The sequence below is a fragment of the Tachysurus fulvidraco genome, chromosome 3, assembly GCF_022655615.1.
Source record: "Tachysurus fulvidraco isolate hzauxx_2018 chromosome 3, HZAU_PFXX_2.0, whole genome shotgun sequence".
NCBI lineage: Eukaryota > Metazoa > Chordata > Actinopteri > Siluriformes > Bagridae > Tachysurus > Tachysurus fulvidraco.
In genome coordinates this window covers 20170851-20193869 of record NC_062520.1, presented here as the reverse complement: position 1 = coordinate 20193869, position 23019 = coordinate 20170851, and the positions used below count along the sequence as shown (strand labels likewise).

At 37.1% G+C, this 23019-nt stretch overlaps 2 protein-coding genes across 2 annotated transcripts in view; one reads left to right on the top strand and one right to left on the bottom strand.

Annotated features, from left to right (window-relative positions):
* Positions 1–23019, bottom strand: part of tg (thyroglobulin) — a 32697-nt gene that overhangs the window by 5394 nt on the left and 4284 nt on the right. Inside the window, 34 exon segments of the mRNA XM_047811114.1 lie at positions 4576–4772; positions 5049–5187; positions 5531–5618; positions 6310–6514; positions 6739–6903; positions 7007–7141; positions 7903–7968; positions 8184–8321; positions 8445–8524; positions 8641–8752; positions 10555–10728; positions 10878–11009; positions 11182–11265; positions 11424–11510; positions 11714–11884; positions 12268–12465; positions 12821–12929; positions 13413–13528; positions 13777–13899; positions 14071–14235; positions 14380–14529; positions 14751–14915; positions 15475–15619; positions 15801–15946; positions 16061–16267; positions 16388–16588; positions 17682–17796; positions 18004–18104; positions 18295–18372; positions 19619–19756; positions 20023–20256; positions 20340–20936; positions 21377–22429; positions 22829–23011. Of these exon segments, the coding sequence (XP_047667070.1) occupies positions 4576–4772; positions 5049–5187; positions 5531–5618; positions 6310–6514; positions 6739–6903; positions 7007–7141; positions 7903–7968; positions 8184–8321; positions 8445–8524; positions 8641–8752; positions 10555–10728; positions 10878–11009; positions 11182–11265; positions 11424–11510; positions 11714–11884; positions 12268–12465; positions 12821–12929; positions 13413–13528; positions 13777–13899; positions 14071–14235; positions 14380–14529; positions 14751–14915; positions 15475–15619; positions 15801–15946; positions 16061–16267; positions 16388–16588; positions 17682–17796; positions 18004–18104; positions 18295–18372; positions 19619–19756; positions 20023–20256; positions 20340–20936; positions 21377–22429; positions 22829–23011 (6197 nt within the window).
* On the top strand, positions 201–5025 carry LOC113644745 (src-like-adapter). Its single transcript, XM_027149828.2, has 7 exons — positions 201–467; positions 854–953; positions 2377–2463; positions 3427–3524; positions 3608–3739; positions 3832–3955; positions 4083–5025. Exons 1-7 carry the CDS (start codon positions 389–391, stop codon positions 4306–4308), a joined length of 846 nt encoding a protein of 281 aa, XP_027005629.1. The 5' UTR covers positions 201–388; the 3' UTR covers positions 4309–5025.

Sequence of the window (23019 nt, the reverse complement as noted above, 5' to 3'; positions counted from 1 at the left end):
TATTGTATTTTGTAATAAGAAATGTTCCCTTTTCTATAATTTATAAAAAGGCAGATAAATAGTTTGTTCTGGTTAGTGGCTAATATATAATTGTCTATTTATAGTGCTTTTTACCAGCAGTGCATGTGTGAATTTGCATAGTGCTGACAGCTTTATCGCCCCTTCCTATTTTGTTCATTACTAGAGTGGAAAATGTGGTGAGAAAAGCTTCCCTATTCTGACAGGCTACAGTCACGGTCTTCTCTTCAAGGCAACTCTTCACTTAGCAGCAGCAGTAAATGAATACTAAAAAAAGTAAATGCACAATAAAGTCTTTTATCAAATGCTGAGTTAAATTATTAGTTATATGGACATACTGAACACTCGTAAACGGTAATTAGTTCGAGTAATGGGTAATGTGCAGACAACTCTTAAGTCTAGCGGGGACTTCATACAAGCTACGACCATCGACAACCTTCCATCAAGAGGTAAGACAATTAATAATTGATAGAAAATGCTGTATGAAAATAGTCAAGTTTAAATTTAAACTTTCAGCTTATTAAAAAATATAAAAAACTTATAGACTTAAATACTTAAATACTTACAGGATGCTTAAACCAACGTAAACTGGAATATTTATATATTAGGGGTTCAGATTTTCACATATGATGTTTGAAATTATGAGAACATCGATTTCACTATTCTGAAGTCAAAAATATATTTGCTGATGTGTAAGTAAAAAAATAAGATAAAATAAAAAACACTACACTAAACTGACAATAAGGCAAATAGTAAACAGCTAACATACATGTTTTTAATTGAATCTAAAATGTTGTTATCTTCACTGATCTGTTGTTATGTTACTTTGTAAAAGTAAGGGAAAAGGAACCCGCAGTGGTGTTAAATGATTATCCTCCCCCTGAAATTTGCGAGCCCCTGTTCAGGACAGGAGACTGGCTGAGACTCATATCTGAGTGAGTACTCTAACGTTTATCAACTGCTCATGTACATTTACATTTACATTTGCATTGTTATGCAGAGCAACATCATGTACAAAATCATGTGTTGTAAGATAGGAAACAGAAGTGTGCATGGGAAGATGAATGTAGACTTATACAGTATATTTTTATGCTATTTTATGCTTTATTATTTGCTGATATAGGTAAATAACTGGCAACTTTTAGTCGGAAAAAAGAGAAAACAAAAAGATTGTTTCACATTTTATATTTTATAATTAACCCTCCTGCAGACCTCGTCTGAATTTTTGGTATAATAAACCTAATTAATGAATTGCAATGCCCAATGTGTGTGTGTGCGTGTGTGCGTGTGTGTGTGTGTGTGCGTGTGTGTGCGTGTGTGTGTGTGTGTGTGTGTATGTGTGTGTGTGTGTGTGTGTGTTGTGTGAGTGTGTGGGGTGGGGGGGTGGGGGGTGTTTAGGGGGCGTGTGTTAGTGGACATTTTATGTGTGCATTTTTGTGTTTGTATGTATGTTCATTGCGCTGAAAAGGGCAACCTATTGCCCCACTAAATGTGGCCGAGTCAAATTGACTCGGGAGGACTTGAGGAACGAAAATAGACAAAATTAATTTTACTTGCAAAGTTCATAATTTGGAACAATGCTGGTAAATTTCAGGCAAATATGTGGAAGGAAACCCAAGTTATGACACATTAAACTTTCCAGATGAGTCAAATAAACCCAGGGTTTGCACAAGGGTTAAAGATGCTATATTGATGCAGGTGAAATTATAAGGCCTATTTTTTCCATTTTTTCTGTTAATTTAATTTCCTGTTTTTATGTCTACATTGAATCTTTCATAGAATACTTCAGGTTTATAGTGTGTTTCTTGGAAGTGTGAAAGCTCTTTTTCAAAACATAAACATAAATTAACACAAATTAATCTGCATGAAATCTTCAGAAAAATGTACTTTCTAAGTCCACAGAGAAAACTGTACATAAAATTAGGCTAGCATTGTGATTGGTTGTGATTCTTTTTGCCAACCATCTGTTTGTCACTGAAATGTAATGGCATTTACTATGCAAGCAAACTGAAAGTGTTCCTGTAGACTTATTCTTTGAACATTTCCCAATTTCCAAAGCTGATCTTATGGAGTAAACCTTCAGTGTTCACTGTAATAACCAATTATGGGCAGGTACATTAAAATGGTTCACATTTTGAGTTTATAAACTTATTTGTATTCAACTGACCCTTAGGATTTAGAGTTTACAGGCAGGTTAATTAATTAATTAATATTCAGGTCTATTTAGAGGAGGGTTGATGAGAAGGGTTTGAACTTCTTTCCGTTCATTTGTTTCTAATAATAAAACGTTTCCAATTGTGAACTGGAGTGTCTATCAAGAAAGTCAAGCCTTTTATCCTTTCTTGTCTCTTCTCCCAGAGAGGGCTACTGGGTGAAGGCTTACTCTCTCCAGACAAGAGTGGAAAACCACATCCCACGCTGCCATGTAGCTAAGGTTTACCACAGGTAAGTCAATTTTACTGAATAGTAATGATGTTTAGACCCCAGATAACTTTTCAGTCAGTTACAATATGTCATATCATTGCATAACCATGAGCCATTATATAAAACATTTTTTTTGTTGTTTTTAGGTAGTAAAAAAATAATAATAATAACTAATAAAAAATCAAATAAATAAATTATATAAAAAAAATTATAATTAGTCATTTAGATTCTACCCAAATATTTTGCTTAGTTGTTTTGTTTTTGTGCTTTTTTTTCACTTAATTAGAAGTATAAATGCATGTTTTTTATTTATAAACCTTTTTGATTTATTATTTGATTTAGATAAAAAAAAATCAATTTATGATATGCATCACTATATGTTACAGTATTCTATTATTTTTCTGTCTAATGTTTTTGCAGCTTTTCCATTTTCTTATTAGTCAGGAAACTTATTATTACTTATTATTACTTCTTCTCAGTATACCGAACTCCACTCTACTACCTGCCCAGTTTATTGATATCACCTGTACATCTGCGCAGTAATGCAGTTGTCAAATCAGCCAATCATGTGGCAGTAACACAGTGTATAAAATCATGCAGATACAAATCATTAGCTTCAGTAAATATTCAATCAAACATCAGAGTGTGGGAAAATATTGTGATCTCTGAGACTTTAACCATGACATGGTTGATGGATTGGTTTGAGTATTTAAGAAACTGTGTGCAAACTCTAGAGACTGTATGTGAAATTCCCAGGGGATCAGCAGTTTCCATCGTAAACCAGAGTTAAAGTCACAGACATCACATTGTTTCTTCATTCTGATGTTTGATCGGAACATTAACTGAAATGAACTAAATTAACATCAATGATGTTGCCTCATGATTGGCTGATTAAAAAAGTTTGATGAGTGTAGATTACCTTAAAAATATGAAAATAAATATAATGTAGGCTAAATACTAATGCTTCCTCCCTGTTGTATTCAGGTGGTTGTTTGAAGGGGTTGCAAGACAAAAAGCTGAGGAGCTTCTTCAGCTGCCTGGGAACAGAGTCGGTTCTTTCATGATCAGAGAGAGCAGAAGGGGTGAGAGGATTTTACCTTGTGAAGTGTCTTTAGCTTGTTATTTAAGCTTCTGAGCATGTATGCATGTTTGTTTGGTCCTACAGGTGTGTATAGCCTATCTGTGCGCCACAGATCTATAATGCATTATCGGATACTCCGTCTACCAAACAACTGGTATTTCATCTCTCCACGCCTAACGTTCCAGTGTCTAGAGGACCTGGTCAACCACTACTCAGGTAATGCTGACAAAATAATATAAGCATGGAGAGAACTAATGTAAAATCCTGTATTTGCATTTCAATCTGGATGTTGTTTTTCTCGCACATAGACATAGCAGATGGTCTGTGTTGTATACTCACTGGTCCTTGCCTGGCAGCTCCTGACTCAGTACACACATCTCAGTCTGCTCCTATAGTAAGAGCTCATGGCTTGAACTGGACTGGAATGGACAGGTACACAACAAAAATAGCGAGATATCTAGATATACTGCTTACTTGTCTAGCTTCAGAGCTACCTGCGGTTAATCTGTGAAATACGTGAGTTTTTGGTAAATTTGCTAAAGTATTAATCCCTCCTCAGAACGGATCTTGACCAGCAGAACACCACTGCCGTCTCTGCACAATGCAGATTGAACATCAGTGCTGGCGTGCAGGACAGTGTATCGTCCTATCTCTTTCTGGCAGGAGTGGAAGAGAAAAAAAGACATAGCGGGGGGAGAAAAAAGTGGAGATCTATCTACTCATTTCCAAGACAAAATATGTACAATAGAGTCCCAGAGGAAGAGGACCAGGAAGAGGAATACTAAACAAAAGGGACAAAACAAAATTAACTAAAATCTATACCCCAAATGGACAAAAGCTAAGGGATAAGGTTCTTTTCTTTCTTATATTAGAAGGACACCTTGCCACAGGTGTATGAATGTAGAGAACTGAGCAAGTTAAATATTTTTGCTCAAAGTATTGCACTATTTTAATACTGCCTGCTCCTTAATACCAAAGATGGACACAGATTTTTTACTATTGTACTTTGTCTTTATACTTGCACATCATCCTCTCTTGATTCAAACATTTACCATAAGAAGAACCTGTTGAAACAGAGACGAAGATGAAGATGAGGACAGATGAAGGCTGGCAATGTCAGCACCATTTCTGTCTGCTCCCACTGTCACCCTGGTGGGGTCTCCTCCAAAAAGTGCGATGTTCTCCTGTACCCACTCCAGCACCGCTGCCTGGTCCTGGAGCCCATAGTTCTCCGAAAAATTACTGGAACCTGTAATCATGTAGCTAAGTGAACTAAAATGTTGTAAATGAGTTTTTACAATCCACAATCTAGTAATCTAGATATATAATAATGGATACCATATTTAACAGTCACCTCATATCTGGCTATAAATCATATCACACTAAAATGTGAACCTAAAGCATAAAATTCTTTAAAGGATAGAAAGTTAGTGTTGTCTGGAACAGACTAGCTTCTTACTAAATAAATAATAAAGCTATATAATAAAAACAATGTGTTTCTATATGTTTACGGAGTATGTAGTACCTGTGCTAAAGAATCCAAAAGCAGACACCCTGAAGTTTGCTGTCACAACGATGATGTTTCCTACAGCAGCAAGGTAAGAGCCATCTAGAAAACCGGATCCAGCATTATGGAAGAACACTAGAACTGAAGTAGTCTGCATCTATAACACACACACACACAAATCAAGATTGCACCACAGAATGCAGAAATAAGGGTTTATGGACATATAATTCTTATAGCATATGTTCAAACAAACAATAATGTAGTTCTGTGTGTGTGTGTGTGTGTGTGTGTGTGTGTGTGTGTGTGTGTGTGTGTGTGTGTGTGTGTGTGTGTGTGTGTGTGTGTGTGTGTTTGTGTGTGTGTGTGTGTGTGTGTGTGGGTGTGTGTGTGTGTGTGTGTGTGTGTGTGTGTGTGTGTGTGTGTGTGTGTGTGTGTGTGTGTGTGTGTGTGTGTGTGTGTGTCAGAGAGACAGAGTGAGAGAGAATCTAATTGGGCCCTACCACACCGCTGGGTACAAATATGTTGAGGTAAAGACAGTCCTCACTGGAGTCAGAGTTATCAGTGTCACCAGGCTGAAGACAAGCAGGTCTGAAACATTTCCAACATATACAGTAAGCCCAAATATCCACACAATAAGCAAATGCAAAACACCCCATTCAGGCCCATATTCCTAATTGGCAAGTTAAGTCCAAACGCTGTTAAGTTGATTTTCTAGAAGCACCAGTCAGATTACGCAAATCACATAGTTCATGCCTCACTAACTCCAGATTTTTCTTGCTTAAAGGTGTACAGACTACAGACCACAAACTTTAAACATAAGCACTCGCCTTTAAGCTTGAAAAATTTGGGGAAGAGAAAATGCAGAAGAAAGAAACTGCATTTGCTGTCAAAATGAATATGATATAAAAGTAAAAGATAATTTAAAAACAACAACAACAACATCGCTTTATCTATGAATGATAAGATGAAAGGCTTTAAAGTAAAAAATCTAACAGAGGTTCAGTATATTGCAGTATATTTCTGCATGAACAGTTCTAGATGCTTTATTTGCATTATTGTTTCCATATCTTGCACTGACATAGTATATAGTAATGTCACTATATTTTACAAGGTGCCTTCCTGTAGAAGATATGTATATGATTTCAAATATGTAGATGAATTAAATGATAAGTTGACCAAGCAAGGCCTGAATACTGATGCAATTTTTGTCTTAATGCCTCATTATGTGCATGTAACTCAAATCTTAATATGATATAAAGAAACAGAAGTAAATACACACCGAGAAAAAGTGGCATTCCAGGTGCCTGTCCAGTCAGCTGGCTTTGGGGGCCTGAAACGCATTTCACTAGTTGGTGGACTTGCATACGGAACACCCAAGAAATAAGTCACACTCTTGCTGTCAGCTCCAATCAGCTTCATCTCATTTTTACCAAGGAGTGTTCCATGGCCAGGGATAGACACTGAGGTTGGCTGTTGCCTAAAAACTTAAAGATAAAATTTCCATAACACTAATATTAGACAGTGAGATGCTATTTAAAAGAATGTTTCAGAACACAAAATGGTCAGAATGACGATACGATTCTGACTACAGACTGAAACTCTACTGTACAGTCATCCTATAATGTATTTATCCAGATAACAACATTATAGGATGACTGTAGAGTCTATTTTCAACTGTTAGGCAAATTTCCCAAAGTACTTTGCTTACCATTTCTTATGTAGATATACTGGGCAGGTTCCTTAGTGAGGAGGACACAGTGCATGCCATTGGAGGTCGGTAGACAGATATGAGTGTCTGGGTACATGACACACCTCACTGCTGACTCTCTACTGGCCACTGACACAGCTTTACAGGAGTCTTTCTCCTCACAGGCTGCAGAGAAACACACACACACAGAGACACCCTCACAGCTGTAGGTGTGTCTTTCACTGATTACCAGAGTTGTTATTATGTGTGTTATAAGGGGAAGTCTCACCAGCCAGACACCAGTCACGGACTCTATCCAGTTCTTCAGCAATATCTCTGCTGACATGAACTTTGTCGAATGCAGAGATGGATGAGTCCACCATGACATATGAGGCATCCAGTAGTCTCCAGTTTTTCAAATTAACTGTAAATAATAATCTACATTAATACATTTCCATGGCATCCAAACTGCTGGTTTACTTTGTATCAGAATGTGTGATTAACTACCTTATGTAGTTACTACTACTACTAAAAAACTTACAGAAATGTCACTTGACCTGACACAACCTCTGACTTTAAAGCGATTCATTATTTTTTATTTTGCAGATTACTGCAGAAAGCAAACATTTATGTTAAGTGTAATTTCTAGTAGCTAATGTAGAATTTAACATTATCACCCAACACAATTAAATGGAAAAACGGTATTGAATGAATTGAATGTACTTTATACTCCTGGAGAACAAAACGTGTGACAGTTGTATAAGTACTATCAATTGTGCCTTTAATTGTATGCTAAGACTGATATGCACAAGATCTATATGAGATACAAATACTTCTGTCATCTTTCCATAACACACACTGACAGTAGTTACATTATAGTTGTGTGCATAATTTATGTGTAACTACACAGTAGAGACACTTGATGTCCTTTGGGACTCTATATTAGATGCAGTTGCAGGGTATGACACAAAGAAAAATGGTATTGATATTCAAGTTAGCATAAATATGACCAAAGCTAATTAGTAGTGATTAATATTCAGTTAACATAATAAAATTTCCATATTACAGGTTTACTCTAATAGGAGAACAAAACACTTTTAAGTATAACTTAGACATAGGGCACCTATTTATAACAAATTATCATTTCTACCAAACATGTTTAAAATAAAAATTTATGTTTCTTACCAACTTTTGAGGGGGAGCGAAGTTTGAAGGAAGGACAAATACCAGGACTTTCTGTCCAGTGATTCACTAGAAACACACAGGTTGGGTAAGCAATGTGTGTAAGCAATGAGTAGGATCGGTTTCTTTGTTCTACAGGTAAACTTTGCAATAATAATATAGAGATTTTAAGTCAACATAGTCAACATATTTAAATGCATTTATACTGGATTGCTTGCATTGTAGGAGTAAGTAGCAAGCAAATACATACTGTATGTCTGCATATGTGCATAACACATACATACCTGGTTTCTCATACCAGCCAAAGGGGTAGACTTCAGTCTGTATTTTAGACAGGGAGCAGTCCTGTACTCTCCAGTTAGTTCTTTCATTTTCCCCACATGTCTGAATGCCCAGACTATTCAGAGTCAGACACTGAACATCTGAGCCAGGAAAGAGAAAGAAAAAGAAAGACAGAGATGTAGTTGTAGTCTGTCTATTAGCAATACACTGTATGCATTAATAGCACGGGAAAATTCACTGTAAAAGCTGTAACATGCTCATACCAGATGCTCCAGTGTCTCGAACAAAGCCGATTCCCCTACAGCAAGGATCCTCATCACAGTGTCTCTCACATTCAAAGAACCTGATCATAGCAGGTTAAAAAACATGAAAAACATTAACCATGAACCATGAAACATAGTTGGGGTAAACATTGTTCCCGATGCTCTGCTTTCTCATTATAAGTCATATTATGCTTACCCTTCAGTGATAGACTTGTTAAGCATACCAACACGGTAGCGGACAGAATAAGACACCATCTTTCTAAAAGGCACACGGCTGTAGAAGCTTTTCACACTGCCAGTTAGATTGACTGGAAAGAGAGAATTGAGAATCAGCTTTATGTGTATTTGTCTAAATAAATAAAACTTTAGGATCTATAGTTAGCAGATGTATTAAATTCAATACAATAGACCGTTTCCTGATTTTAATAAAGGTTAAATTCAATAAGGGAGAGTTTTTGTATACAAATTCTAGTAATGGATTATGGAAAAATTCAGCTAATCAGAGTGAATTTTAAAAAAATAAAAATGGAAAGAGAAATATAGTTATATATAAAGCAGTCAAGTTTCTTACTTAATGACTACATAATATAGGCACAATATATGGATATATAAAGATATATACCAACATGTTTTCCTAGCAGTTTGGCTATAATTCTTACAAAACAATCATTTTCATATCCTGTATACTGAAAAAGAATAAATGTCTATGTTTATGATCTTGATATTAAGACAGAGCATAACACAGACATTATAGATAGCAGACAGAATAGCCTGAAGAAGCTTAAAGTTCTACTGCAGATGTTGTTACCACATGGCCTCAATATGCTTGGTGTTTGAAAGCACTCCACATGTGAAGGGAAACTTCACTACTGTGTGGCTGCCAGTAACAAATGACATACATACTGATTTTTCTCCTCGGAGACAAAATAAAGACATCTTACAAATGCAATGAGTACCAGGAAGAAGCCTATTCAAATAATCTAGTTAACTTAAAACTATAACAAAATCTAAACAACAAACAGACAAACAAACAAAAATATACACTACATGTAAAAACACTGAATATACTTTTAATAGGTTTGCAGTTTGCTCGGAAATCCCTGCAATTAAGTAATGTCTTTATATTTTTAAAGTTAAATTTGTTCAGAAAATGACTCTAACAACAATAAACATTGTAAAATCCTAAAATAATTCTGAAATAATTTTAGTAGTTTTTTTATTTATACGAATATTCCATGGTTTTCATATGTGACATTGTAGTTGGCAGAAAGGCAATTAGGTCTACCATGACTTAAGTCCAAACTAAATGCTATATGAGTTGTTAATTAATCAGTTTTGGCTGATACTGAGATGTTGAATCCTCTGAGCTCATCTGGTGAATTTATATGTCATGAGAAGGGCCAAAGGTACTTTGTTTAGTTTGATATATGCAAATTGTAAGGGCAATCTGTGACACAGACTGAATGGTCCAGCTACAATTCATTGATACATTGATAGATTGTTATATTCAAATATAAATCTATTGTGTATATTGTGTTTTAAAAAAAAAGTGCTTATCTTAAATATCTTGCCTTTGAAAAGCTTTCCCAGATAAACATTTGGCTTTAATGGCTTTGCCAAGACAAAGTAGACAAAATATGTTTAAACATAGCCTAGAAACTCTCAAGTACACCAGACATAATCTTCAGCTGTTGCATTCACCAGGGCTCATTAATACAGGTTGTCCACGCATTAACTCAGATGATCGGCTCTCTCAGTTCACTGACTGCTGAGACTAGGAGCAATATAGACACAGCTGTACAAACCTAGAAGTTATTTAAATGCTGGAACAGTTGCTAAGATCAACAGATAACAAAACAAGCTATTAAGTATACAGAAAAGATAGGTCTCATGTGGCTTCTGGCAAAACAAAGCTGTGGGAAGAACTAATACCAGAGCCATGTGAAATTATTAAAGATTCTGAACTAAGTTTAAAAACAGTGGGGTCTTTAAAGGTTGCTGTTTAAATAAAATGCATAGGTTTATGGTTTCTCTCTCATTGTGCACTGAGGTTGTGTAGCTTACTGATGCAGTGTTGCTCAGTGAGACTGTGAGAGAGTGTTGAGCTCACCCTTCTTCTGGTAGGCAGTCTGAGGATCCCGTGGCAGTACCAGACTGCAGGCTTGTCTCAGAGGCTTATCATAGGCTCCACAGACACGTGTGTCAGGATAAAGCAAGCATGTAAAATACACCGGGCCATCATCGTGAAGGTCTGACACATGACAAAACTCCTCCTCCAAACAGCCTGCATTAAAACGCCCACAGAAAACAGACACACAGAATTAAAGTTAACAAACTTTTCCTTGACACTGTGGTGGTACCATCAAGGTAGTAACATCTTTTGAAGGGATTTTTAAATCTATATATATAGCTATATATATATTTATAGCTTACGTTTGAGACACCAGAGCTGAGCCTCTTCTGCAGTGAACTGGTGTTTGAAGACCCAGTACTGCTGACTTGGTATTTCTTTTTTTGAATCAGTCTTTAAGTCATCAAGCACCTCAAAATTCTCCTTCACTGAGTCTACAAGGCCATATAACAAATGTAAACAAATTGACCACCATTGTTTTTCTTTTCAAGAGTATTATAAAATAAAGTACTCTTGAAAAATACAGTCCCCCATGTCCATTCAGCCATAATTATATCAACTTCTTTAAAAGTTCAGTTAAAGTATGAGTCTTAGAGAGTTTTATACCAGACACAGTTGGTCTGGAAACTTCTAAAGGTGGCGATCCTCCACATGCTCCAGCAGTCTTTGGGCGTGTGCTCATATCTGACTCTGCAGACAAAAGCATGAATATTGTACCATTAATGCAAACATGACAGTAAGCTGTGCTGTTCAAGATATGCATTGTTCTGTCAACTTAACTGTCATAAACTTTGTTATATAGATTAGAGCAATCAAGCAAACATGATGCAGGTTTGTTGGGTCTGTACCTGTCCAGAGGTAGACCTGCTGGAAGCTGATGATACTGGCTTGGTAATCAGTTTTGTTTTTGCTTGATGATGGCAAAGCTGAATCAGCTGGAAGCATGACAACAGTTCTACTCAACCAAATGTAATAAAGATCTTATACGTACAAAATCTACAATCTCTCATCTACAAACTCTCATAAGAGATTCCATCAAAGAAAACTCTTTATGGTAAATGATTGAATCTTTTTTAATAGTTAAAACTTGACATCCACGTTTCCCAAAAGCTTTTACATAAATTCTGAAGTGTCTTACTGATGATGAAATTCTGTCCACCAAATTCAAAGGTAAACCGTTTCTGCTGTTTGTTATATTTGAGTCCAGCTCCACAGGTTCGGCTGGATGAAGCTATGCCTCTTACGTCCCAGTCGTCCTCACTGCACTGCAGCACACCAGGAAAACTCAGCAGACCGCACATTACTGATCCTGCCATTTCCAATAAGAAAAACATACTTCTTCAACCCTTTACCCATATTACAGAGATATATACCCATATTATATATATATAGGTTTACCTTATTTCACATTAGAGCAGGTGTATAATAACACACACATGCCTTAAATGAAACAGTATGAGTATATGATACAATATGGTATGAGATGAGTGGAAAAGTGCTTAAAATTGCTTAAATGTAAAAGAATTTGAACTTATGAATTAAGAAAAATATCTTCCTATATGATGTTTAATTGTTTTTTTCTTAAGGACCTTGTTAAGAACCCAACAGTGACCTTTTGGCAGCTATATCATTGGAACATTGGTTACAAACAATTTCTTAAGTGCTTAGTTTAGAGGTAAAACAAAAGCTGACCTCCATTGAAGACATTCTGATTGAGAATGAAGCCATCGCAGCAGCTCTCCTCACTGCAGCTGTCTGCACAGTACTGGTGTACATCATCTAGCGATGCTTCAGCTGCATCAAATACAACCGTGCGGTATGCTCCAGAAGTCACTTTGTGAAAACTCAGTCTCTCAAAGCTCTTACTTCCAGCAGTATTGAATTCATGTCCTTTGGTATGAAAACAAGGAGATTGGAATATAGAGAAAGAGAAAGAATTCTTGAGATGTTTCACATTTTAGTCAAGGCCATCCAAAGTTAATCAAAGTATTGACACGTGGAAATGTGAGGTAGTAGATTTTCTATACCAAAAATCCATACTGTATAACTTAATAAAAATAAAGATGAGTAAGATGAGTATGAAAATTTGTGGCAACATTAAAAATAGCACTGTTTATCTTGTTACAGATACATGAACAAGTTTATAGATATGGTTAAATGCTGCAACATACAAAATAGGCTATATATACTTTATTATTATATTTATTAGGCAATTTAGAACAACTACCCAGATTTATTACCATACCTTTCTTTCTAAGCACTGTGAGATTAGGCTTGTCTCCAACCTTGACTTTTAACATGCAGCTCAGAGTTTGGAATGCATCAGCTGCTTCATTTCCCAGAAACCCTTTAGTCTGCAATGCCAAATGAAACAAAGTCAATGCAGATTACTTATCCTGTATCTGATGTTACCCATCTTAATAAAAAAAAAAATCACTCAAGAATGTCAAAAGGAAAAAAAATGCACATGCATGTGCTTTGACCGTTCTATATTTGATTAGCCAATCATTTGTTTCCAGATGTTTCTTTTTTGAATTCGAATTGTTTTACAAATAACAGCTTAAAAGCTTGCAGAAATGTTTCTTAAAAATAGAGGAGAATTTCCTGAGCCTGAATTTATTAAAGATCGACCTGCTCTAATAGTTTTTCCAGTGAAAAGCACAAAACATTAAATTGAGGCACTGACCATATTTATGTTAAGATGGCGATTAAATGTATTCACTGCATATTGTGTGGAGAGATGGATGATTTGTGTGCCTCTGAGTGAAAGAGCTTGAATTAATGCACATTATTAGTGAGAAATGAATCAATGTTAATGAGAAAGATGAATTTATTACTTCCTGAGAGGTCTTGCATTCAACATTAGTTGATTGTGTGCTGTAGAAATCACATAAGGTTTGAGCTCCCTCACGGAAAACAGCAACATACTGGCACAAGTTGTCTTTTGCACAATCTAGAGAGAGGAAAGTAAAAAACAAAATGGTCCTTTTGGTTTGCTATAACATATATTAATTTAGTGTTTACAATGTTAGTGGGTGATTTATGTATTTTAGTGCATTCAAGATTTAGTGCTTCTAAAAAAAACTAATTAACATGCCTAAATGATCCATAATGCCACTGTTGTAAAACACACACACACACACACACACACACAAATAACAAGTGAACAACAAGTGAACAACAACATGCATACACACTCACCAAGCACACATTTTCTAATCTGAGTTTCCATTGGCTGGGAGGAGGGAATAGACTGCAGCACCACAGAATCCACCGAATTCAGCAACAGTGATGACATAGAAACAGCCTTAAATTTCTCCAAAACTGTTCACATAGACACAGACATACACACACACTTAATTTGGAATATTAGGGACATGGACATAAATAGGACGTAAAACATATATATCTTCATCCCAAATTTTAATATTTACTGATAAATAATATACATTCCTTCTTTTGAGATTAGCTGCATGATTTTAGGTCATTTGTTACCTTTGCATTGCTCTGCAGTGATCGGTTCATCTGCAGATGTCCAGGACAGTTCCTCCCCTTCTACTGTGACACAAAGCCACTTGCTAGTCAAGAAGTGCTTTTGGACTGAAAGGAAGTCCCCTTTTACAGTACAGTTGAGCTTTTTCTGCTGACACTCTGAAACACCTTCACACCAGAGATAACAATGGCATCACTTTTATATCACTAAAAAACAAAGTTTCTTACAACCATGCCCTAACAACCATTAGATGGTTCCAATTAATTCTACCTGGGTATGCAAAATGGGTCACTTTTCAAAATTTCCCTTACAGTGTGAGGGACTGAAGGCTCCCTGGGCTGCCGTGGAGGTTCCCGAGGCACAGGGAATGCATAGGTCCTTACCTGCTTCAGACTGATACGAGCCATGTGGACATTTAATACATATACCTTCACTGGAGAATGAGCCAGCTGGACATTGCACTAAAAGACACACAGGATGTATGAAATTTAAAAAGACACACTACTAGTAACTATAGACACCTAAAAAGTATAAATAAATAAATATACACTTACACAACTGTATAAAAAAATCATGATAAATATATAAAACCTGGCAGTATTGGACCAGATGTCTCTTCGCCCATTCATTATGCAGGGCAGGCCTATGATTAGCAGAGAAAAGAGCAGTAGAGTCAGCTTACCACACCCAGAAGTGTCTGGGAGCAGCCAAAACCCTGCAGAGCAACTGAAAGAAGCAGGCAAGGAGAAGGCTGTAGTACGCTCCAAGACAAAGATTGACTGGTACGACTTGTTTCTGATCATCTCCATCACCCTATCCAGCTTCATCTGGCTGCTGAGCACTGTGTCTAAACAGAAACTTAATGTTAGCCTAGCATAACAAGGGATTAAAAGGGGTTCATTTTACTGTTTGATTCGTTTAAAGGAGCAGTTGTAGTTTTCAGAGGTGCCTATGAAGTGCATGAAAACTATTTGACATTACTTTATCCCAAAACTGACCCCATCTACTCCAGTGACATATGCATTGTGGATTTGCTTTTTAAAGAAAAACAATCAGAGCTGAGCAGCTGTGTTTTGGTTGGGGTGGATCTAATTTCCAGTTGGAAAAATGTAAATAAAACCCTGAATAAAGAAACCACAGAGATTACACTGCATGGTATTATTGCAGATAACAATTTTGCTAAGATATCTTTGGAATTATATAATCATTCAGTCCAGAAACTCTTTTTTTTTTTTTTTTTTAAAAAGATGCAGTCACATCTTTAACAAATTTTAATTGTTTTCAAACCATCTTTCCTTAAAACAGAATGGATGATTGAAAAAATATATATATATAATGCACATTTAAAAGAGATATTTATTGTGCATCAGTGGTATATGATGTGCATCAGATGCAGTTGCTTTTACCAATGTCATGGAGATCAGGCAGGACATTGATTGGCAGATCAGTGAGGTGAGCTTTTAAAGTGAAGTAAGCATTGAGGTTTTGCTGGCTTGTACACTCCAAAGAGACAGACGATTCATTACAGATTGAGATCATACCAGAAGATAGCTAAGTCACAAACAAGCACAGAAAATGTTTCAACTGGACAGCAGAATTAGATATCAAATTTAATTATATATATATATATATATATATATATATATATATATATATATATATATATATATATATATATATATATATATATATATATATATATAATGTGTGTGTGTGTGTGTGGGTAGGATACCTGTAGGCTACAGAGTCCAGCTGCTCTCATGTTCAACTGTAAAGTAGCTTGCAACACAGAGCGTTGAACACTGCAGCTTTGCTGATCCTCTGCCAGAGACAGGTGCAAAACTGTAGATACCTGCACAGTCTGTAGTGGCTGAACTCCTGAGAAGAACACGTATTTTTAGATAAATACATTCTGGGTGATTTTAGGTGTAAACAAAAGGTGATGATTGCATCTTTACATAGGTTATACTTATGAGTGTTTTCAAATTTTACTTTGGCAGGAGTAGGCCAGAGGAGCTTCACTCAGCCAGTTTCTGTTCACAGGATCACACAAGAATGTTTCCGTGGACAGGGCATTCATATAACCTTCGTCACAGAAAACTTCACAGCGCTGCCTTTGTTCCCCAGCCACACTGTCATTGCCACAGAGTATAGTACCATGGGATGTAGAGATGCCAAAAACAAGAGGGCACTGTGGAGCTAACACAAAACACAGGAAAAGGGCAATTTTACTAATGCTTTAAAAAAACAACTATTATGAAAATACTTCACTAATATTTAAAGTAAGTGGGCTAAAAAAGAGAAGTGGAAAATGCTTACTGTCACAGGAAGGTGTTTTATTTAAGCGTGGACTGCGAGTTGAGGGGATCTCCCGGCCACTTTCAGAAACACACCAGCAATAAACCTCATCACATTGCCTAGGAGTGAACTTCTGACTATCTTCCAGACACTCTGGATAATAGCCAATTCCTTTCTCTCTCTCAGATGCCAGCTTCTTCTGAAGAGCACACCAACTGGGACCTTTACAGCCATGTAAAAGAAGGAATAAGTCATATTTCGTAACCATATATAGTATAGATTGTATCACAACATATACACTCACTTTGTACTTTATTATGAACACATGTACATCTAATCATTCAAACAACTAGAATGGTGTAATAAAGAAAAACATCCAGTAAGCAGAGGTTCTGCAGACAGAAACGCTTTGTTGATGAGAGAGAACAGAGGAGAATGGCCAGACTGGTTCGAGCTGACAAAAAATATCTATTAACTCAGATAAATACTCTGCACAATTGTGGTAAGCAGAAAAGCATCTAAAAATGAACAACACATATAATCTTGAGGTAGGTGAGCTACAACAGCAGAAGTCATGGTTAGGTCTGTTTCCACTTTTCTGAACCAAGTACAGAAAGCTGAGGCTGAAAGAAAGGCTGCACTGGGCACAGACTCACTTACACTGGACAGCTGAAGACAGGAAAATGCAGCCTGGCCTGATGAATCTAAATTTCTGCTAAAGCACACAGATGTTACGGTCAGAATTGGGCATGAATCCATGGACCCAACCTGCCTTGTGCTTTGTGGCGTGTGGAATGTTTTCTTGGCCCAGTCTGGACCTGTTAACACCAATCAGTCATTGTTTGAATCCTAATGTTTTTTTTTTGGAGTATTGTTGCTGACCACATACATTGCTTCATGTCCACAATTTAAACTCTCCTAATAGCTACTTCCAGCATTATAATGTACCAAAGCAAAATCAATTAATCAGCCAAAGGTTTCATGAACATGGCAATAAGTTCAGTGTCCTTCAGTGGTCTTCTCAGTCACTAGATTTACATTCAGTAGAACACCTTTGGGATGTGTCAGACATCTTGTGGGAACCATGCCACAAAGACTGTTTTGAGAGAAAAGTGATGTCCTACCCAGTATTAGTACAGTGCTCCTAATAAAGTGTTTGTTGAGAGTATACAGCAATTTATGAGTAAACAGAAATAGAAATATAGAATCTTTAAACATGACGTGTGAGTTTTAATATTTAAAACTCATTTATAAAGTGAATTCATATTACTGCTTTTTGAAAATATTTTGTTGTATAAAAGTCCACTCTGTTTACACTCTGGCTCTCCTGTAAGGCTAAGTGTGGCTGGTTGGATGAGTTCTCCTGTAGCAGGACTGACACACAAAGCAACATTGCCATCATTCTTCTGGAGCACCGAAAAATCGCCATCCTACACACACACACACACACACACACACACACACACACACACACACACACACACACACACACACACACGCGCGCGCGCACACACACACACCACACACGCACACACACACAAACACACACACACACACACAGGTGTAACACTGGTTTACAATAATAAATGGATGACATACACGTTGGAAAGAATATGTCCAAGTAAAAATAAACAAACCTCCTCACAAGATGGTCTGTAGGAAACAGACATGTTAGAAGTTGCCTTACTCCAAACAGACATACTGAACTGAGCTTTTGATCTCTGGCATGTAGTTTGGCCTGAAAACATTATTATACGTCCATAGCAATGATTATATAATTAATGATGATGTAAACATTCTTCATGTGCAAGCCAAGCCAAATGTAACTACAATCAGATAAGAGCTACAGCAGTAAATTCAGCAGTGGAAATGTGTAAATCTTGTAAAACTGCTTTAAGCACAAAAATAATGTAGTAATACATATTTACACTTTAAGGGCTGTATGGAACGAGCGGTAAGAGATTCAGTAATGTAACCTCCATCTTCATCCACACACCAACAATGACCTGCAGAGAAGATGTCTCGTATATGATTCCTATATAGCTGATATAAGCAAAATATCCAACCAGGAATATCATGTAATGCTGAAGCATCCATTACAACACAATTAGACTATCTATTTGGAAATAGGTTTTTATTATACAGTAAATGCTTTTATGTTTTTTTTTTAATGGTTTACAGCCATCGGTCAATAATAAAGCCAAAACTCTTTCAAAACTCTTCCACAATTTTCAAGACTTTAAAACCTGGGTTTCCACTTTAGTACTAAAGTTTATATATTTTAATAAGAACAAATTAGAGAGTTCCTGGTGGTCCAGTGACAGGATCCTATTCTCTCACTGCCTTGGGTTGGGTTCACCACTCCTCAGGCAGAGAACCAACCCAGACATTGAGGAGTTAACTCGCAGTGCTGGTCACAAGCCCAGATTAAAAAAAAAGAGGGTTAGGGCATCTGGAGTAAAACTTGTGCCAAAGTCAGATATGTGGATTGTATGCTCCACTGTGGCAACCACAAAAATGTCACAGCCGAAGGACATCAAGAAATTATAAGACGTGCTGCAATTTGTTCAATAGCCCTATTTCTTTATAAATAACTTCATAATATCTCTATGCCACTCTTCTTTCCCTACCAACCTGTCTTAATAAACCTGTCTTCTGAAGCCAGACCCTTATACTAACAAGATTACAAACAGGACATCTTTGTATGCTTTTAGTTGAAACTGCAATTAGATGAATGATCATATTTTATATTTTAATTTCCTTGTAATTCTTCTACTAAGATTTTCTATATATTTCAATATGGTTACTGCCAAATGGCGTACAATTTGCCATCGTGCAGTTTGGAAAGTGTTATATTAGGATTTGAAAAATGTGCTGCACATATATAGTGTTTTGCCGGTGGTGGAGTATGAATGCCAAAAGAGTTATGGATTTTTGAAAACATGTGTTCACTGAATTGCATTTTATGTGAAATCATTGAAGTCTAAGAAATGCATCGACATCTGTTTTACTGACTGTACTGACTATGTGTGAGTTTTGTCAATGTAACTTCAGTTTTAAACAGTGCATTGTAGCAATTGGTAAAATATGTATTTGATATCTTAATATCAGTTTATAGGAATACTGTATTCTCTTTTCAGATATCACATAAAGAGACAAAACAAACATAGATAATATTGTGAATAATAAAAACTTGCACAGCAATAATTGATAGCTGTTGTAAATTAAATGTTATAAGATGTCATGTCTTACCAGTGCTTGGATAACATTGACTGGGCAGCCACTGACCAAAAGCATCACACTGTGGGCTATATGGCTGATATCCAAACAGCAGACTTTGACTGTCTCTTACACTGGTCAATAGGCGGCTCTGCCAATAAAACTGAAGAGCTGTAACAAAGGGAAATCTTTGAACCATGTATATTTTCATAAAACTTGGCAGTGTTCATGAATACAGTGTTACTATGGTGCTGTTAATCAAATTCAATACTAAATAGGGCATAAAATGAGTTAATTATCAGCATTCATCAACATTCATTCTTTAATATAATAGCAGGCCATAAAGTATCATATAATTTTACAGATTTTACAGTAAAAACAGCCTTAAATGACATAAACATATGGATAGAGGTGGAACCAAGTCAAAAGTTGCATACTAGAGTGGGCTGCAAGGCGCAGGGCAGAGTTTGTATTACTCAACAGAATGTCAGAAATCTGAAATCCAGAAGTGATTGCATGCTGCAGCTCTTCAGGACTTAGCGTTACACTCTCTGCCAGGAGGAAGCTATAACCCACAGGCACATGAGAGCTGTTAGAAAGAGAGATCAGTCTCTCAACCTCTGCTAACAACATTTCACTTCGATCCCGCACCAAAGAGCATGACCCTGGACCTGCAAAACAGTGAAAGCATGAAGATTTTAGCTGTACTTCTAAAATATCATGAATTTGTACTTGATTAATGATTAATGCTCACATTTTGGAACCTGGTTGACTGAAGCTTTGGAGCCAGGGATCATGGCTCCTTTCTGGTCAACGCACCAGCACTGGCGCAAGTTAAAATGACCCAAAGGAGCACTGAAGTCTGACAGCGGGCCTGGATACTGGCTAGTGTCTCCTCTGAGAAGTCTCCATAGGGACAAAGGGTTCAGTAAAATAGATTGTCCGAAAGTAGTTTGAGCATTCCCATCCAGAATTTCAGATGGAATTTCGGAAAATGTGTCAAATCTTGCCAAAGAAGGAAACACTTTCTGATGTCTTGCCTGGAATAATGCAAAGAGGAAGCCTTTGAATGATGCCATTGCTTCTGGAATTCTTCCGTATTCTTGCAGAATATTAAAGAGTTCAGATAGAGTGAGCTGCTTTCCAGCATTGTTGATTTGACGCCATTGGCGGTAGAACAGAAAGGCTTGTTCAGGAGGGCCATCACACTGAATCTGGTGCCAACTACCATCCGAAGTGCAGCGAGGGATATAGATGTCAGACAGTTGTGATATTGAAGCAGGACTGGCTAGAATGGAATTGACTGTTTTTAGGAAATTCTGGGCTGCAGTAAACTGGCAGATTGTTGGACCTGGAAATAAAAGAAAATGACAAAATAAGACATTACACTGTTAGAGAAACCTCCATTTTGAGGATTTTTGGCTGTCCAAGGAAAACTAATTAAATAAAATGTAAGGAAATTTACCTAATAGCTTTCCGATTGGAAAATTATTAATAATATTATTATTAGTAGTAGTACATTTACATTTAAAATCATTTCAGTATGTATGTAGCTGTTCTGTAATGGTCTCATATTCATATCTCCTTGTGAGTTTAAAAGTGGTGATTGTCCTAAGCAATAATTATGCCTTTTCATCTAATATCAGTATGTAAAAAAAAAAACTGCATGCATGCAAAATGTACTTCTACACAGATGCAGAGAAGAAAACTTTTTTCAGTTACCTTACATGAATTGCCCTGTTCTGTAATATAATCAGATAAATCAGGCGTTTATTCAGAGTAACTACTCACACTGCAGAGACCCTCCAGATCTTAGCTTGTTGCGTCTAGCTCCAGTCTGGTCCATACAGAAGCAGCTCTTCCCAAGGCACTGTAATGGCACATACTCTCCATCTTTTTCGCATTTAGGAATAAACACCTCCGAGCCTGCTGACTTGCTGGATTTCACTTCTATGGCCATTCTGCGCTCCTTCTCACACCGAGATGGGCATCTTGGTCTGGACCCAGTTGACCTAGAATCCATAACCTCCAGACCATTAGACTCAACACACCAGCATTCGGCACCCTGGCACTGGATCTCGTGATACTGCCCATCTTCTGTGCACTGGGGCACATACAGAGATGACAGGGTAGCAGTTGTATTGCAAATGTCATTCTGAAACACTGCCTGGAAAATTGGTCCTAGCTTGTTGTTATCTTCTGCTTTCAGTAAGGTAATTACCTGTTGTAGTGTTGTAAAGAACTGCTCATTTTCTAGGACTGTGCCAATAAGCTTGATCAAGTCCCTGTTGCGCTTAAGGTTTACAATGCGGCCATAAGAATCTGAGATCTCCTGATCCAGATTTACACTAACTGAGTCATCTGAGAAGAACGTGGCTAGCTGCAGCAGGTCCTCACCATTTTGGATCAAGCCAATCTGACCGAAAAGCTGACTAAATCTCAAAGTTCCTCTACCACCAACAGTACCAGTAAAGTTAAAATTGCCTGCGTTCTTCAAGATCTTGCCCCCAAAAAGGTTCCCCTGAAGTCTTTTTGGGTTTGTGGTGAGCGACAGGGCCTTTAAAGCAAGAGCTCCCGTGGGAAACAATCCTTGCACAATTTCAGCCAAAATTTCCCCAACATCCAAATGCTCTGATTCTGATTTAGGCAAGGATCCAGAAAGACCAGATTTGGCAAGTAGCTCTTGGAATTCCAGGCTGCACGGCACAAAAGGAGAAAACGATTTCTGTGGGTTTTCCACAGAGATTGAAAATACATTATTCTGACTGAAGTATCCAGCTGGACCATAAAAGAGCTTGGAGAGTGCTTGTCTCCTTTCAGAGCGGCAGTCTTTTGCTCCTGTGCCTAAACAAACATGCAAGAAAACAGCTGAGATCCAAAAGCAGCATGTGGGAAGAATAAAGCATTTTAAATCATACACTCTTGGGTCATCCTAATGTGACTGCAATTATTCATTATGCAACTCATTATGCATGATTTAAACATCTGCTGCTTTGACTGAGAACCAAAAAAAGTTTTACTACTCCATCTAACACCATGTTAATCAAATTTTACAATTTGCATCCACTATTACAGTGCCATGATCACTTAAAAGGACAAGCTCTTATCAACGTTAATATAAAACACTGCCAATGATTTAACAATGAGTAAAGATTGAAGAATCAAAAGTCCCATTTATAGCTTGCTAAAATTACAACAATTCCTAAAACATGGTTACAACTGGCTATTATTTTTAAAACTTACGACAGTTGGGAACTCCATGCTGACGAGTCCCAAAGATCTCCTTGCCATCAGAGTCCACACACCAGCACTGCCCACCAGCCTGGCACTGGGTTGGTAAGTAGATTCCACGAGCATCGCATGAAGGTACAAAGACATTACCAGCTTGGGAACTTGCAGATCGTTCCCTTTCACATGGGGTTGGACCTACAGTA

What these genes read in the sequence shown, in the direction of transcription:
- LOC113644745 (XM_027149828.2), top strand. Translation starts at nt 389, where the DNA reads ATGGGTAATGTGCAGACAACTCTTAAGTCTAGCGGGGACTTCATACAA. An exon ending in CGACAACCTTCCATCAAGAG is followed by an intron (nt 468 to 853) that starts GTAAGACAATTA and finishes ACTTTGTAAAAG; the next exon opens with TAAGGGAAAAGGAACCCGCA. An exon ending in CCTGGTCAACCACTACTCAG is followed by an intron (nt 3,740 to 3,831) that starts GTAATGCTGACA and finishes TCTCGCACATAG; the next exon opens with ACATAGCAGATGGTCTGTGT.